The sequence below is a fragment of the Astatotilapia calliptera genome, chromosome 11, assembly GCF_900246225.1.
Source record: "Astatotilapia calliptera chromosome 11, fAstCal1.2, whole genome shotgun sequence".
In the NCBI taxonomy this organism is placed as follows: domain Eukaryota; kingdom Metazoa; phylum Chordata; class Actinopteri; order Cichliformes; family Cichlidae; genus Astatotilapia; species Astatotilapia calliptera.
This window is the reverse complement of record NC_039312.1, coordinates 30567304-30584182: the sequence shown is the minus strand read 5'-3', so window position 1 is coordinate 30584182 and position 16879 is coordinate 30567304. Positions and strand designations below refer to the sequence as shown.

At 38.0% G+C, this 16879-nt stretch overlaps 2 protein-coding genes across 4 annotated transcripts; one reads left to right on the top strand and one right to left on the bottom strand.

Annotated features, from left to right (window-relative positions):
- The first annotated feature begins 5873 nt into the window (after positions 1-5873).
- Positions 5874-7926, top strand: lrrc72 (leucine rich repeat containing 72). 3 transcript variants are annotated; one of them, XM_026185593.1, is made up of 7 exons: positions 5874-6157; positions 6251-6324; positions 6425-6494; positions 6572-6653; positions 7369-7482; positions 7683-7698; positions 7781-7926. In XM_026185593.1, exons 1-7 carry the CDS (start codon positions 6143-6145, stop codon positions 7884-7886), a joined length of 477 nt encoding a protein of 158 aa, XP_026041378.1. In that variant the 5' UTR covers positions 5874-6142; the 3' UTR covers positions 7887-7926. The 3 variants fall into 3 exon arrangements, with proteins under 3 accessions (XP_026041378.1, XP_026041376.1, XP_026041377.1); XM_026185591.1 differs by having other exon boundaries at positions 6077-6157; positions 7609-7698; XM_026185592.1 differs by having other exon boundaries at positions 6078-6148; positions 7609-7698.
- A 1374-nt stretch (positions 7927-9300) lies between these two features.
- ankmy2a (ankyrin repeat and MYND domain containing 2a) lies at positions 9301-15774 on the bottom strand. Its single transcript, XM_026185590.1, has 10 exons — positions 15534-15774; positions 15031-15095; positions 14086-14224; positions 13881-13979; positions 13311-13471; positions 12713-12927; positions 11484-11619; positions 11162-11290; positions 10833-10962; positions 9301-10233 (listed from the first exon to the last, which is right to left on the bottom strand). Exons 1-10 carry the CDS (start codon positions 15598-15600, stop codon positions 10094-10096), a joined length of 1281 nt encoding a protein of 426 aa, XP_026041375.1. The 5' UTR covers positions 15601-15774; the 3' UTR covers positions 9301-10093.
- Between the last annotated feature and the right edge of the window lie 1105 nt (positions 15775-16879).

The window sequence follows — 16879 nt, the reverse complement described above, 5'->3', positions numbered from 1 at the left end:
TATAAAAAAGCAAAGCTGGTTTGTATCAGTGTATCCTTTAAGTGGCATGAAGGGGCATAAGGTGCTTAAAAAGGTGTATGGGCCACTTTAAAGGTGTATGGGCCACTTTAAGTCCAAAGAGGAGGACAAAGTATTGATTTAAATAAACATTTTTGACCAATCAAAGTCAATTATTTGCTGCTTATTCGTACAGTTATAGTTTCTAAATCAGTGGTTGCATTTTATTCCAGATTACTTCAACTCTGAATACCATGACTGATTTCTGTTTGCTCTAATTAAATATTATTTACTAGATAATAATTTCTCAGCAACACAAATATTAAAATATTCCAGACCTGCACTGGATATACAACATAACAGAGCAGTGAAAACCCAAATTGGTTAAATGCGCTTAAGTGTGAGCATCATTACATAAGTTCTAAAACACATATAAATAGTGTACCGTTAGTAATTGCTTATGTTGGCGGAAATGCATCCTGGAAAGCAATCGGCAGCAATGGTCCTTGTTGGGTGAAAGTCTTATACCTTAAAGTCTGAGGCTTTTTTTTTTATGTCAGCTGAAAAAGATGTAGAAATAATTCATGAAACTCTTAATGCACCTGTACAGCTTATATGGTGCTTCCTGGGGTCATTGGTTGTTCCAGATCTTTTATCATCACACAGTGTTTGGGAAGCTTCATGGCTCCCCAGAACCAACCAAAACCTCTGCCACCACACTGCCCAGCTTAACAGCCCCTGCCTGCTGGCCCCTGTGGATGGCTGGCTCATTAACAACAATCCTCCTCATGAAACAAATGAGCGCCATGTCTGACCTTGAAGTTGTTTTACCAACTTTGACTGTAATTGCTTCTCCAGGTCAACTTTCAGCTCCCAATATGGTGCCATTACTGCGGTCATGGCAGCTGATATTGGCTTTCCCAAGCTCTTTGGAAAGTGGTGGATTTCTTCAGTGCAGAGCCTCTTCCCAATGTAAGTGATATCTGCTAAAGCCATCGGGACTTCACTTCAGGCCAAACCTGCTGATTCTTACCAAGTACAAAAAAGTACCTTACACGAAGTGGTCTGTATAAGGATGGAAGAAGAGAAAAAGCAACAGTTTTGATAGTAGCTATGGGAGGCTCAGGAACGTCTGTGTTTTCAACACAAACACATAAATGGTGGATTCCAGTTGATTCCAACTGCGCCAGCAGGGCGCAGCTCATCTAGTCATGAAAAGACTCTTTGGTAGAGGTTCATGGGAAGATGGCCTGTGATTTCCTCAAAGTTGCTAATTACTCCTAAATGTGATGATTACAAGTGAACACAATGGCAATGTAAATATTAGCTTATAAACATCATTACTGATTTGACAAATTAATAATTATACCTGATCACATGGTACTACAGCGAAAGTTTTAGGGTCATCAAATTTTAGGCTCATCCTGGGAAGATCATAAATGTCTGTGCTAAATCTGTTCGCCTCTGCATATTAAATGAGGGTTGCAGGAAAGCTGGAGCCTGTCCCAGCTGTCATAGGGCAAGTTGCACGGTATACCACCTTCACATAGAGACAGATAACCATTCACACCTAGAGCAAATTTAGGGTCACTGATTTACTCAACCTACATGTCTTTATACAAGGAGGAAGTTCAAATAACTGGAGGTAACACAGGCTGGCCAGGCTCCACACATAAAGGCTCAGTCTGGATTTGAACCCAGAACCTTCTTGCTGTGAGGCAACAGTGCAAACCATCACACCATCTCCATGCTATTTCATGGCACTCATACAACCTCAATTGTGAACTTAATGGTGGCACGAGAGAAGCAGGAGTCAGCAAAGCAAAGTCAGTATAATTCACAATGTGGCATCCATCCATCTATCCATGTGCGTGTGAATTTGATTTCCTAAATTACAGTGAAATTTAAAACATGAGACAAATCCAAACTGCATGCGGCTGAAAAATATATACTCTGTCCAGAATAGGTAGAGTCTATAAAGTGGACCTCATAATAATGAGGTCTGTGTATGTGCAGAGTCCCTGTGAGCCAGAATCTCGAGATTCAAACTGCTCTAAACTCTCAGTTTTACCCTAAAAAAAAATTGCTCTTGGCTATTTATCATGTCAAAGAGTGGATGTCCCTTATATGATAACCTCAGGCACACAGCCTCACCCACCTGCTGTTCAAACCTTCTTTTTTGTGAGGAGTAGCCAAAGCAGGCTTAAAGGAACGGTGGGCTTAAAAAAACATGAGCTAAAACAGCTGGCTTCAAACTGTGCATGAACTTAAGGACTGAACCAACATTCAGTATAAGCTACATAAGAATGGTGACTCATGCTCGTCTAATGAAGTCCAAGAATAAAAATAGAGTTGAGCTGGAAATGAAAATAATGGATTAATTATAATAATATGCTCTTTGACTCTAAATAAAGGTAAATATGACTGAACTATGAACAATTTTACAGCATGTTCTTCAAAATAAAAGAAAAATCTAACCTCTCTGACTTTCTGTGTTCCAGACCAATCGCAGAAAGTTTTTTTAAAAAAGGAAAAAAATGCATCACTCATGACTAAACCTGATAATTATAAGTGCAGATGAAAGTGCTCGTCTTCAGTAGTGATACTAGAAAATTAACTGCAAACGTCTGCAAGGCTGACGGTTAAAGACACCGGGTTAAGCTGTACCTCCTGCTCAGTTTGTCACATTAGACATACTCCACGTTGGGACTTGCCTTGAATTCAGTGATGAAAGCTGATACTGTGTGTGGGTAATTTGCTGTATCCTCCCTCTGCCGACCCCTCAGTTCCTGTCAGTTACACGTCTAATGATTCAAGTGCCCAGACTAACTGGAGTCTTTGTATGTTCGCTGTACAAAACAACAAGAGATATAATTACTTTTGTGGGGAACACTCAATCCAGGCTTGTCTTACAGATATGAAAAGCGGTGTCATGCACAGGCACTAATTGTTGCTCATGTGAATGAAAGTTGATATGCAAGATCTCTTACCTGTTTGCTTTTATTATAACACAAACACTTTTTAGGGCTGGTCTCCCTTTTCAGGAGAGACAGCCTGAGGATGTCATTCTTCTGCTGAGTGAGATGGAAGAAATACTCAGATGGACTACGATGTTAAAAATCAAAATTTTCCAAATTTGTTTAAAAATTAATAAGAATTGTCAAAAATTTAGGAAAGAAGTGGGTTAGGATGGGCAAATTAAAGAATGTAAGAAGGCAGAAAGGCAGAAACAAAAGGGAAAGAGAAAGAAGAACGATAAAATGGAAAGGAAAAGGGAAATTAAGAAGGAAAAACAAATAGAAACAACATTAGCAGGATGAAACGAATATCAAGAGACTTGAGAAAAACAAATTAAGTAAAGTAAGGAAAAATAGAAATGGGAAAGATAAAAGGAGAAAACAATGAAGGAAAGAAACAAGACAAAATAAGGGAGGAAAGTAAGAAAAAAGTTTGAGTGAAAAGAAAAATTTAATTGTGCAGGAGAGAAAGAAACGTTCATAATGAAATGGTTTTCCCAGTTTGTGAGAAAGACGTTGACTGGCCTGCTCAACACCTTTCAGGATTTTCTAACATGATCAATGCTACTGACTACATACAATTCTCAAGACAGATTAATATGACTTTGGAGATGGACATTAAATTGGAAGCTTCATTCATAAGTGGTGTTTTTGCAGTGTAGTACCACACCTGCATAAATGTAATTCCTTTCTATCCCTTCCGCAGATGATTGGTTTCTGTCATTAAGCTTGACACTGAGCTTCTGTTATTGTTTCCTCTCTCTTTTGTTTTTCCTCAAACAGGAACACCGGGGGCTCATTCACTCTACTTCCGAGAGAAAATAAAGGACAACGTGGCCAACTCTTCTCAGAGGACTATTTACACTTTGACGCCCCTCTGAGCTTCTTATGGGAGTGGGTGAAAGCCGAAGGGTAAACATGATAGGCTCTACCTTTTGTGTCCTCACCATATAAAAGAAAAAAAAAAGGTGAGAGCGACTCCCTCTCTGCACACGCTCTAACTCAGCAGCAGGAACACGCTTCCCCCAACCCTCATGGGAAATGAAAGGTGGCCGGGTTAACAGCATATTGACAAGCAGGAGTGTGTGCATGACCAGGAAGTGCCCGTATGCAGTAATGAGAGGTGAGGCGAGGGCAACCGGAGGGGTACAAAAGGTATGCACAACACCTGGAACAAAGCCAAGAAGGAAGGGTCAATGTGGCAACACAGTTTGGAAAAGTTCTCAGCAGAAGCTGAACAAAACGTGGCTGGTGTCTCAGTCACTGCTGTTCTCTCCCGAGTTTACCTGTCTGGTATTTACACTGTTATTATTAGCAAGCACTTGGCGACACTGGGAAGAAAAAAATTCCCTTTCAAAAGGAAGAAACAACCGGAAGACCCAGGCTCAGGGAGGGGCAGTCATCTGCCATGACCGGCTGGGAAGACAGCATAAAACACACACTTTGGAAGACGGCAAGAGATGAATAATAACTAATGATTAAATGAAATGATGTTGAAATGAAAAGAGTTGAGTGAGCACTCAGTCCATCATGGGAACTCCCAGCAGCCTAGGCCTAATGCAGTGTAACTAACGGAGGATTCAGGGTCACCTGATCCAGCCCTAAATTTCAACATCATAATCCCGGATTACACAAAAAGATAAAAGAGAATGTGACAAACGAAATTTATGGAGGAACACTGGCAGGTCCTCCGAGGTGCTTAGAACAACAAGATTTCATGGTGTCATAGTGGAATCCAATACAGAGTTTAGCCAGTTTGCTTTTTACACTTTTGAAATGTTATAGTGAAAAGGAAAGGTAGAAAACGCCAATGTAAGGCAAATAAATGTGTTGTTATTTGTGAGTTTTAGAAATGCTGCTAGCTGTCTTAAGTTACCATTTATAACAAGCTGTTTTTGCATTTCAAGCATTTGTGGTAAACAAAGCTAGTCAGCTTCTGTATGTATAATACAAACAAAAGAGGGGGAGTGGTATCACTCTTGTCATCATCATGCTTCCCACTGACAGTTTTCATTTTTATGCAACCACTTTACAATCAGCCTGTTCCAGCTGATAAAGAAGATTATGAAATGTGATTGAACACCCATCAAATTGACCGCAAGCTGAGGCTATTTACAGTATATCAGTACTTTGATTAATCAAAAGCGATTAAGTCAATTAAGATTAGATTGAGAATAGATATGACCAAACACAAGTTCCTCAAGAGCCATAATTTCAGTTTTATGTATGGAAGTCTATGAAGGGCTTAAATAAAATAATAATGTAAATATTTGTAAATGAAAATGATTATTAAAACTTTACATAGACATATTTTCTATTTAAAATATTTATGTAATGTTGAAGATGTAACAGTGTAGCCTGATTTTACATTTATGCAAGTAAAACTATTTCCAACAATGTGAAGACGAGTGAGCCATGACAAAGAAAGAAATGTAGAACAAGTAACTTAGCAAATTTTCCCTTTGTCAGTTTCACAAATGGGTTTTAGTGCTCTGTTTCATGCCCAGTCACATTAAATAACAGTTAACTGTCTGAGAGCATAAGAGACAGTTTCTACTTATGACTAACAGACACTAAACATAGTATCTGGGGTCAAAAAGCCATCCTTGTTGCACACATAGTTCATGCAAGCACGTTAATAAAAACAAACAGTCAAATTTCAGATAAAGTAAATGGGAAAAAAGTACTTTAAACATGACTTTCCACATATGGAGACTTAAACTGTTGTTACTTAAATGTGAATCACTGCACTAAGTGGCTGAAATGCAGCTGGCGATAATAGAAAAATCTGACTAATCATTTAGGTTGCTGCATGTACTGTGTTAACCTAAATGAATTCTACTGACTTTGCCACTCAGGTCTGGTGAAGCATTGCCCTCTGCTGGATCTCTGGCTGTCCTGCAGATGTTACAAACATAAACTCTTTAACCTGTGCAAAAATGAACAAAAAGTGCGTAAATCTCCCACAGCCCTATGAGAGAAAAACCAACAACATCACATATCACAATCACATATTTTTTTTGAAATAGAAGAGCAACTTTTGTGTTTGTTGTGATTTCAACAGGTGTATCCTGGCAACAGGTGTATCCTGGCAACAGGTGTGCCTTGGTCAGGAAATATAGCAGAAGATGGAGGTGGGCAAGGTGAATCGGCTTTAACCTCAACACCACTCACAACCATTTCACAGCCATGAATGTATGTTTTACCCCTTTTTTTCCTTTTCCTACTACCCACAGGTCATCGAAGACTCTCTCCAGAAGCGTGGAATAAGAAGGGACTGCGATGTTTGTCAACTCAGCCTTGCCACAAAGTAAGAAAAGCATTTACTTTTCTAAAATATATGTATATCTTTAACTTACAGAGGAAAAATTTCCAGAGATTATTTAGACGGTTTGTATTGTGTTAAACAGAAAACTCACCAGTGTTCCTGATTTATCAAGATTTCACTTTCTGAGGACGTTGTGGCTGAACAACAACAAGGTAATCTACTTACAGCTTTTTTTTTTGCATACAGGATGGAACAGACGATTAAATTTATTTCTCTCTAATTCTTACAGATTAGAGAGCTGAGCTGCCGTTCCGTCAACTGTTGCTTGACTGAGCTTTACCTTCAAAATAACAACATCAAGTCTGTCTCAGGTTAACCTCTCATTCTCCCCTGAATGAAAAAAGAGACAAACAAAAAACAACAACAACAACAAAAAGAAACACAAACTCGTAATTTTTACTGGGTCAAAAGAAAGTCTAATGGTAGATTTTTTTTAAAATATGCGTATAATATATTTTTCTATTTTTACTCACAGTTTGCAACATATTTAGTTAGGTACTTTAATTTTTAGGTGTTGAAACAAGTGCTGCAGTCTTTCTTTTAAGAAAGAGCATCACCTGAATTACAAGAAAAAATCATGTATATAAGGTCCTTATTAAACTAAATTCTGAAACTCCCTGAAATACTGGGGGAGGCTACAACACATTTGTGGCAAACACTTTTGTACTTTTATTTTGAAATAATACATAGTTTCCTCTGTTATAACACAGTCCCATCTTTTTAATGATTTAACATTTAACAATTTATTTTCTTTCATATATACTTACTTGTGTATTTTTAGATTAGTTATTTGATTTTTTTTTTTTAAAGTTACTACACAAATCAGATGAATATAAAGTGGTGAAAAAAACATTTTACTCTAATGTGCTGGAATTAATGCTTAAATTATTTTTAATTATTAAAAGTAATTTTTCACCTCGACATGCACATTTGTGCATATAGATATGCTGTAGGGACCTGAAGAAAAAGTTCTAGAAAAGAAGACATATGTAGTCATGACTTTTTAAAACTTTCTCTCCCACACAGGTGCTCTAAGTCATCTGACCTGCCTGCAAATCCTGTTTCTTCACAACAACTTGATCAGAGGGTTGGAGGACACAATGCACGAGCTCAGGAGGATGCAGCAGCTCCAAAATGCCAGTGAGTCCTGAACCATCAACCACACCCATCACCGATCAACAACCTGGCCTGAGAAATTCTGTTCATGCTTTAAAGATCCATTTGCAAATGTGGATGTTTGACTATACTGTGTATTTTAAAATGCAGCTTTTTTCCTCAATCCCATCTCTCATGAACTTGGCTATCGCCAACATGTAATCCATCGCCTGCCCTCACTCCAGATCTTAGATGGAAAAGGTAAAGATGTTGAAATGTTCTGACATATCAGACACGCGGTTTGTCATTACAAACACAGGAACTGTCTCTGTTGTGTTATTAGAAGTGGAGCCAGCAGAGAGGAAGACGTCGTTCCAGATTTACAGTCAGGATTGTCACCGCATCCTCCAGTCTGTGGCTTTTGGAAGATGCCAGTGATAGCTTCCTAACTTCCTATGCAAGTTCAGTCATTACACAGTGCAAAGTTTCTCCTCCATTCTCATTATTTCTGTGATATGTTCAAAATAGAGCAAAAGGTGCACTGCAAACGTAAATTTGAATAGCCTAAAGTACCAGTAAACCAAAACAGTGAAGGATTGAGACAAAAAAAAGAGCTACAACTGAAGATTTCCCCCAAGACCAATAACAATCACAGGAAGTAAAAGTAAATCACTTTGTGTCAAAATGTTATTTGACACAAAGTGAGCCACAGATGACCCCAGAGATGAAAAGAAATTAAAACAAATGTCAAACAGAATAAAATGCAAAATGAAATGATAGATGCAAACTGGCAGTAACAGTTTGTACAGTCATCTTAAGTGTGCACTAAACAAGAGAGTTTAATGGGTTAATGGACAGGAGAATGTGGTTTATGTCTGCTGAACAGGATATACTCAGACTTGATTTCAAATCAGTAGGAAGCGTCGCATTTTAACCAGTTCTTTCCTGGACAACATACTCGGAACTACAGATTCCTTGTAAAAGATATTTCCATGCTCTTTCACATGCGTCACTTCTGGATGTTAAATACCACCAATGGAAACCATACAGTAAAGTTACAGCAGCACAAACAATGTGAGTCACATATATACTTGATGTTTTCATGCTTGGTCCTAATTAGCAAAGTTAAAGCTAACAATTACAGAATAAAAAGTGATTTATAGTCCAGTTATCACTCAGAATATATCATAAATACATATTTCCACTTTATTCTGACCAAAAAAACTCAAAGTAATACACTTGATAAATAATAGCAGCACTCAAAGAACTTCTCAAATTCACCCGTTCACAAATTTGCACATCAATACAGCTCATTATTCTATTCCTTGAATGTCTTTACCCCATCATGGACTCATACCTAGATCCATGCATTAGGGGGAATTTGAGTTTTAGTATCTTGCTCAAGGACACTTTGGCATGCATACTGGATAAATCGAAACACCTTCTGATTAGCAGAACCGCTCTGCCTCCTCGTCCATCGCTGACATTTATGCTTATGCCAAAATGATTTTCCACGGCTTTACTAAACTATGAAAAGGTGTCAAGTCCCAGAATGCATCTTGGTAACTTTTAATGTTTATAGGTAAAAGTTTAAAGTGTTAATTGGCATTTTGAACAATAAAGGAAAGCTATGCTGAATATGTTTGTCAAGGCCTCAGGAAGACTCGAAACAAATCAATAGGGCACATCGAGCACAGCTGGAAACACAAAAGTAATGTGCAGTTTGTGATGATTTGTGATCAGGGGCAAGTGTGTTTCACAGGATTTACATGCTATCGATTGCACTAAACACACCCTGATAATTTCAGGAGTGAGTGAACAAACATAAATAAATACACTTAAAAAATGAGAATCTACAGCATATTTCAGTGAAGTTGGTCTCTGTTTAATGTATTTGAAGTCACCAGCTCTCAGAACAATCACAGCCTTATTGAACTTGATATTTTGACTTCAGCTTCTCTAATAATTCATGGTGCACAACAAATGAAAGAACATCAAAACTAAAACAGTGAGATCTTTCAAGACAAACTGACACTTGCCATCCTGACATGATGTCCTTGTTCAACAGTGGATGCTGGAGTAAATGTTTCCATTTAGTCGGAATTTGGAAAATCCTGAGAATTAAAGTCACATCTCATCATTCACGAAAAATAAACTGATGGCATTTATATTTAAAAATATACATTTTTGGTCAACATTTTTCAGCCATGCCTTTCACTCACAGCTCCCATAATGTTTTCAGTATAAAAGACGTCCCAGAAATACATCAAATAACTGCAAAGAAACAACTCTGATTGGTTACTTCATTCCCACAGTTTGCTACAGTTTAAGGCAGAATTGCTTTCCATAATGGATGTGAGCCATTACGAATCCCTCCCAGTGACGTCTACCAAAAACACTTTAGCCTATGCAGTGTTCACATTCAGATATTATAACAATTCCATATGAAAAGTTAACTTAGAAAAAGGACACAAAGACTGTGGCATTCCTCGGATGTGTCTTGCCGTTATGGTGAGAGTCTTAGATTGTTAATAAATATGAGTCCTTCTTCGAGTCTTTATCTGGCGTTTATTCTTATGGCCAGTTTGCTCTCTATCTGTGGTGTGTGGATAGACCCTAGAGAAGATGGTCATTGTCTTCAACTGTCAGATGTTCATCAGTTGCCAGCAGCTGGGGTGCTTGCAGGGTCTGATGTTACCGTTTCTGCTGCAGTGTTTGAAGGGGTGACCTCACTGCTAGTGTCTACTGAAAGCTCCTGCATGGAGTCTGTGGCATCCTGCACAGCTTTACTCTCCTCTGAAAGACAAACAAGACAAGTCATTCAAACCTATTTTAATCACATGCAGCTTTGTGTTTTATCCCTGATCAACTCTTGATGACCGTCAGTTAAAATTCTATATTAAACTGATCATATTTTAATATAGTCTTTCACAGCATGCTTTTACTGTGAGTTTATTTAAATATGGGAGAAAATTCAAATGAGCTCTTAATTAGTGATGTTATTTTGTATGCCTCCCTTTTTTAAATTTTCTTTTTTTAAGAATGTAAAAAGAAAAGCATAATTTTTTTTAAAATTTGAAAATATTTTTTGTTGTAAATCCATAAGCAGAAAATTAGAGCTTTTAAGGGTTTTCTCAAAAGTGAAATTTAAAGAAAAATATTGAAACATGATGGCTCTATTCACACTGATCCTGAAGCAGACGATTTTAAGTAAAAAGTCAGATATTGATGCTAAAATGACCTTAAAATGGAACTGATTCTACTTTAATAGAACGCTGTCATTACACACATTTTGTAACATTTAACACAGAAGCTACATTTAGTAGCTTCTGTGGGACAAATGTTTGCGTTACTATTTTGTGTGACTTATTTTAGCTTTCTAATGAAGAAAATACCTTTGTTCTGTTGCATCCTCAGTTTGGCTGCTTCTGCTTCTTGTTTCTCTCTCTGCTCTTGGAGCTTCTTGCAAACTTTCTTGTGGGTGAACCAGTGCATCTTTTGGCAAGCTTGGCCACAGTAGATCACCTGGTGAGAAAAAAAAAACAACAACTTTATTTGTACACCGTTTATGTCAAAAAAGGTAAACAATCCAAGCAGTCAGTTAAAGAAAGGACTCTCAGAAAAGGTCATAATTAAAAATTTCACATCAAATTAAAACAAAGAAACAACAACAGGCTTCATTGTTGAGGTAAAACCGACAATCTGTTGTAGCTCTGACGCTCACCATTTTACAGATGGAGCATCTCTTCTCGGCTCCTTTCTCTCCACAGGTCGTGCAGAACTCTGCGTCCATGAAGCCGACCTGACCGGTGATGGCCTGAGTCAGCACTGACAGAGCTGTGGGGTCGTTACCCTGCAATGATGTTAGAAAGAAAGACACAAATCAACCACCACACACAGCTAATTACAAAATACATTAAGCTTGAATGAAACCTATTCAAAACAAAGTTCTGACTTTTTTTTTTTTTTTCATGAAAAGATACACATTGCTTAATTTAGCCTTTTGATCCATTTAGCTTTCCAGTGAGTTGGATTTGCAAACTCACAATCTCTACAGGAGCGATACTCCGCACCAGCTGCTGCAGCAGAGTAGCATCACAATATGGGAATTTGCGAATGCATTCTCTGATAAACTTCTCTTGATACACGGGGAAACCATCAGAGTCCCGACCCTTCAGCAAGCTGGAAAACAAGGATTAGAGGCATTTATAACTGTACAGTGGATGTCATCTCAAAAATAACTTAAAATAATAAAATTCACTGCATTTTGGAATTTTTGGTTTTAACAGACATAGCTCCACTCAGGATCAGGCTTGAGTGTTAGGCTACGTTCACACTGCAGGCGAAAGCGCATCAAATCTGATTTTTTTGACCCTATGCGACCCATATCCGATCATGGTGTGACAGTGTGAACGGCACAAATCCGATATTTTCAAATCCAATCTGGGTCACTTTCGTATGTGGTACTGAATCTGATACATATCCGATGTTTCAGAAAGCGACTGCTGTGTGAACGGTCATGTCGCATTAAATCCGTCTTTTATGTCACTGACACAAGACAGACGCCAATTATCAGCGCCGGAGAAGCGCCCGAGAAGAAATTGCGAATGCTTCCTGGCCATCCGGTGAGACTGCTGGGAAGACAACGTTGGAGAAACGTGAACATTTTATTTGTACTGCATAACCTGCAGATTCTGACAGAAATCTGCAACTATCCTTTGAAGCACCGCTCCTCTAAAACAGCAATAAGGATCATTATTAGGTTATCTACATTATTATGTAAATAACAAAATAACTTAAAGCAAAAATTGGGAAACATGAAGTCCGAAGTCTTTATATTAAGGGCCAGCAGTCAAACAATACAGTTTGCTCTGGGTCTAAACAGAGCGCGTTGTGTGTGACGTCTTCTTTTGCGCATGCGGGCCGCTTTGAGCGTTCACACTAGAGCGCGTTTGCTGTCGCATTTTATTTGTAGTGTGAACGAGCAGACAAAAAAATCGGATTTGATCAAAAAAATCGGAATTGAGCTTTAAGACCTGCAGTGTGAACGTAGCCTTAGAGTGGGTAGAATAACCAACAATTCTGTCACCATCAGTGTTGTTACGCTCCATATTGGTCACAACACTGACAAAAACAAATGCCCTACCATGAAAAGCTGCTTAGAAGCATTAAAAAAATTAATTAAGAACACATTCTAACCTGTGCTATCATTACATTTATTTAACACACACAAAAAGCACAGAAAGTAAACACTAGATTATTGTAGGTCACACACCTCTTAAGGAGACCGTCTAGCTTGTCCTCACGGTCTTTGAGGAAGGAGGCACATTTTCCCAGCACACAGCTGATGTAGTGCATCTTCATGGCCAACACCTCGTTCATGTCCTGCTGCTTGATGCACTTTTCACAGATAAGCTCCATCACCCGGCGACATTTGTCCAGCGCCTCCACCTCCGCCAGTAAAGGATTCTCCTTCACCAGCATCACCATCTGGAAAACAAATCAAACACCGAGGTTCTTCTTAGTAAAAGAAATGCAGTTTGCATGTCTTTGCTCATAATCTGTGATGTAAAAATCTGTTTTCAGTTCCGTTCATAGCTCCAAGTGCACCACAGGACATCCCTGCTGTTGACCAGTCAATCAGAGCTAAACCAGTATCTGGCTGTTTTTAACTATACCCCATTGCTCAGTGACAAAATGTATTTGAAAGTTTGCTGCACAATGCCCATAACCAGAAGAAATCAGAGTAATATTTGCAAATGAATAAATAAAGACTGCAACAGCACTTTAATCTGTATCAGTGGGTAATAACAATAGCTGCATCAATTATATATTTTTATATCATGACCTTTTAGAAACCAGGGAAGCTTTACCTTGACAGGGTTCAGGTTGGTGCTCATGATGACCTTATGCAAAGGTCCAGCAAGTTTGGGTGGTAGCTTGGGTTCCTTCTCCAAACCCTGAGGCTTAGTGTAGTAATCCAGTCTGGCACGGGAGAAGAAGTTGTTGATCACTGTGACACAATCATGTTGCCCTAAAGAGAGAACAAATTAGTTTGTTCATTTGTTTTAGCACATGTACAACAAATGACCAGTCAAACGGAAATACTAAAGGCAATTCTAAGATTTCTTCAGTGTGTATGGAGGGCACGGATGGTGGAATGTACCAGCTAGCAAAAAATGAAGTGATGTAATCAAAAAAAAGTGATCATACCCAAGATCAGTCAGTTCCAATAATTTGTATCTAATGTAGGTCAAGTAGGTAGGTAAGGGATGTTAAGAAAAAGAAATACATAAAAAAAACTGAAGCTAATGCCAATCTCTAGTTTTTTTTCCAATGCAAAAAGAAGAAAAAAAAATCTGACTAAAAAGGTTTTGTCTCTGTCTTTTTGTCTTTGTGTGTAGACCACTAGACCTAAAAGCTAACCGTTACTCCAAACGTACCAACAAAAGCTGCCATCTGTGCAGCAGTCCTTCCGACAGAGTTAACTACGTCTGTTTCTGCCCCTGCGTCCAGCATCATCCATGTGATATCAGTCTTTCCTGCAGGCACAAAAGAAGGAAAGTCACAACACTTAATAAAGAAACAACTGATTCTTCAGTGATGCTGCTGGAGCGATTAAAACCAACATGCACACACAGGTTTTACCTGACAGGCCAGCAAACATCAGCGCTGTGTATCCATGCTCATGCTCATTACAATTCACATCTGCACCGTGTTGAAGCAACAACTTGCACATGTCTGCTTTTCCCTTGTAAGCGGCGTGCATGAGAGGAGTCATCCCATACTGTGGATAAGACAAAAAAGTTAAGAAAAGCTGCTGATATTTATTGCATTTAAGCAAAGATTAGAAATAAGGAAATATTTACAGAAAAAAATTCAAAACTAATAGATTAAAAAAAAAGGTTACTACAATTGCTTCTAAACAGTTAAAATGCTTGTTTTTATTATCTGTCTGTACTTACCTTCACCATCTGCTACAGGTACAGTAAAGTTAAAAACCATCAAACTACAACCATCTGCTTCTGACAGGTGGACAGGACAAACGTCCTCTAAAGTCCTTCAGAGTGGTGACTTATAATTTGTCCTTTTATTCAGCAACACATGTGTTTGACCTTGTCTTAAATAGCTCATCATGTGTGCTCCACAAATACACTGCAGTCCTGAAATGAAAAGACTTACTTTTTAGATGAAACCACAGATGGTGTCTCAGATGTAGTTATTTTACCATTTGAACCTTTTGGCCTGATGATTATATCGTAATTAGAGATGAATGCGATTTTTGTCACAAGGATAAGACACAAGAAATAATATAAATCGATGCCCCCGCCCCCCTGACCCTTGTAAACGAGGTAGAGAGGAGCTTTTGAAAAATGTCCAGTAAGTTGTCAATTTATGACACCAGATTTAGTATCTGTACTCAAAAAAAGAATTATTAGTGCATACGCTGTTAATATAAATTAAACGTAACTAAAAATTATCATTGCAAGTCAACATTCGATTAAATACGTAAAAGAGACGAGACAGATAACGTGCTTTGTTACATGTGCATGTTTTGTTTTCTCGATATTGCGATCAGACATACTCTTTTACCTCATCCAAACAGTTGACTCGAACATCCTTACAGCCCAGCAACCTTGAGGCCTCTTGAACGTTTCCTAAAGACAAAAAACCCCTCAGTATTATTTCAGTACACACAACACTACGATTTACAGCTACTAAACTATATTAAATTAAGATTTTTTTTTTCTAAATTAGTCTGCCATAGTCCAACTTATACACTGCATAATCATTCTAATCTACCATGTAGTTCGGTCCACTTAGATCACGTTTAAAACTCATGTTATCCTGCAAGTTTGCATTAGTGAGGTGGGACTACATTTTAGCCTGAATGATTAGCTTTGAGCTAACATCAGCTATTCACAAGCTTTGACACAGCTAATTTTAAAGTCAACTGCTATTAATAAAGAAGCTGCAAACATGCATCACGGCTTTAACTGCGGTTCAGTTATTTAATTCAGTCACATTTTCTCCAAAGAGCTAACAAGAGCTAACTGCTGTATGGTGTTTTCAGGGATTAGCGTTAGCCAGCTTACCTGCAGTAATAACCTCAAACAACTCCTTTTCACTTGGTGACAAGTCTCCTTTCTTTAAAGCAGACATTCTGGCCAATATTAGCTTCAAACGAGACGATAATGGCACAAATAAACCACCGAGTTTTCAAATAACTCTACACTGTCCGTGGCTCCGACAGTATGCTGATGCTCAGGCATGAAGGCTAGCTCAGAACGAGCTGTCATCTGGAACGTACCACTGCCAACCCCTAGTAGGGAGGATATGTGTCACAGTCAAAAATACGTCAACGTTTAATCCACCGTCTGGACTTTTTGACTTTTTAGAACAATGCAACAAAAAAATCTAAGAAATATGAGGATTAGATATAATGTCACATTTTCTCATCATATGTCACAACAGTGAAGTGCAAGAGATAACACCCCTTTAAAAAACTGATGAGTTCCACAGAAGTCTAGAAAGTTTTTTTTTTTTTTTTTAATTGCACAGAAATGTACAACAATTATGGCAATCTCTACAAAGATTCTATTTTCCCAACATGAAATATTATCAGAACAGGCTGAATTCCAACATATAGAAGATAGATAATGAACAGGAAGTACAAACAACAACAAATAAATAAATAAAAACAAACCCCAAACAGAATCAAAGCAAACAAACAAGCAAAAAAAAAAAAAAAAAAAAGACGTTATACCTTAGGGGTTTTCTAGCAGATCTAGTTCAATAATCATATGATTCAGGACCAGAGCTTGTTTTTTGTCAATAAATTTAACAGATGAGAGGAAGAGGCAGAGTTCTTTGTGAAAAGTACAAAAGGACAGCTTTGTTTTCAGAAAACGACATTTGTGAATGAAGAATTTGCCCATAATAATTATTACATTTAGAACACTTTCAAGCTTCTTTTCTTTTCTTAGAGAACCAAAGATAATATCATTTTTAGAAAATTCAAGTAAATTTGGAATCTTTGGGAAGAGCCAGTAGTGCACATCGTTCCACAGGGCTTTACAGAATATACAATTATAAAATAAATGTTCTGTTGATTCAATATCCCCATCACAAAAAGAGCAAGAATTACTATCAATAGCAAAGCGACGTCTGAGAAATTCTTTGGAAGGGTAAATACCAGAAAGGATTTTGTAGTGGACCTCCTTAGCTTTGAGGAATGGGAAGTTTTAGGTAATTGTTTCTGATCTCTTTCTTTTGATCACCAAGGAACAGATGTGAGATGGAATTTGGATTGGATCTATAAGGGAAAAAAACATTGGTAAATAATTCCCTAATTTGGGAGTTTTTTTAGACTGTTAGCTGTAATGTTATGCCCATTTACCAAGAGTTCAGGGAGGTCAGGGGATCTATAGTCAGGGTTTTG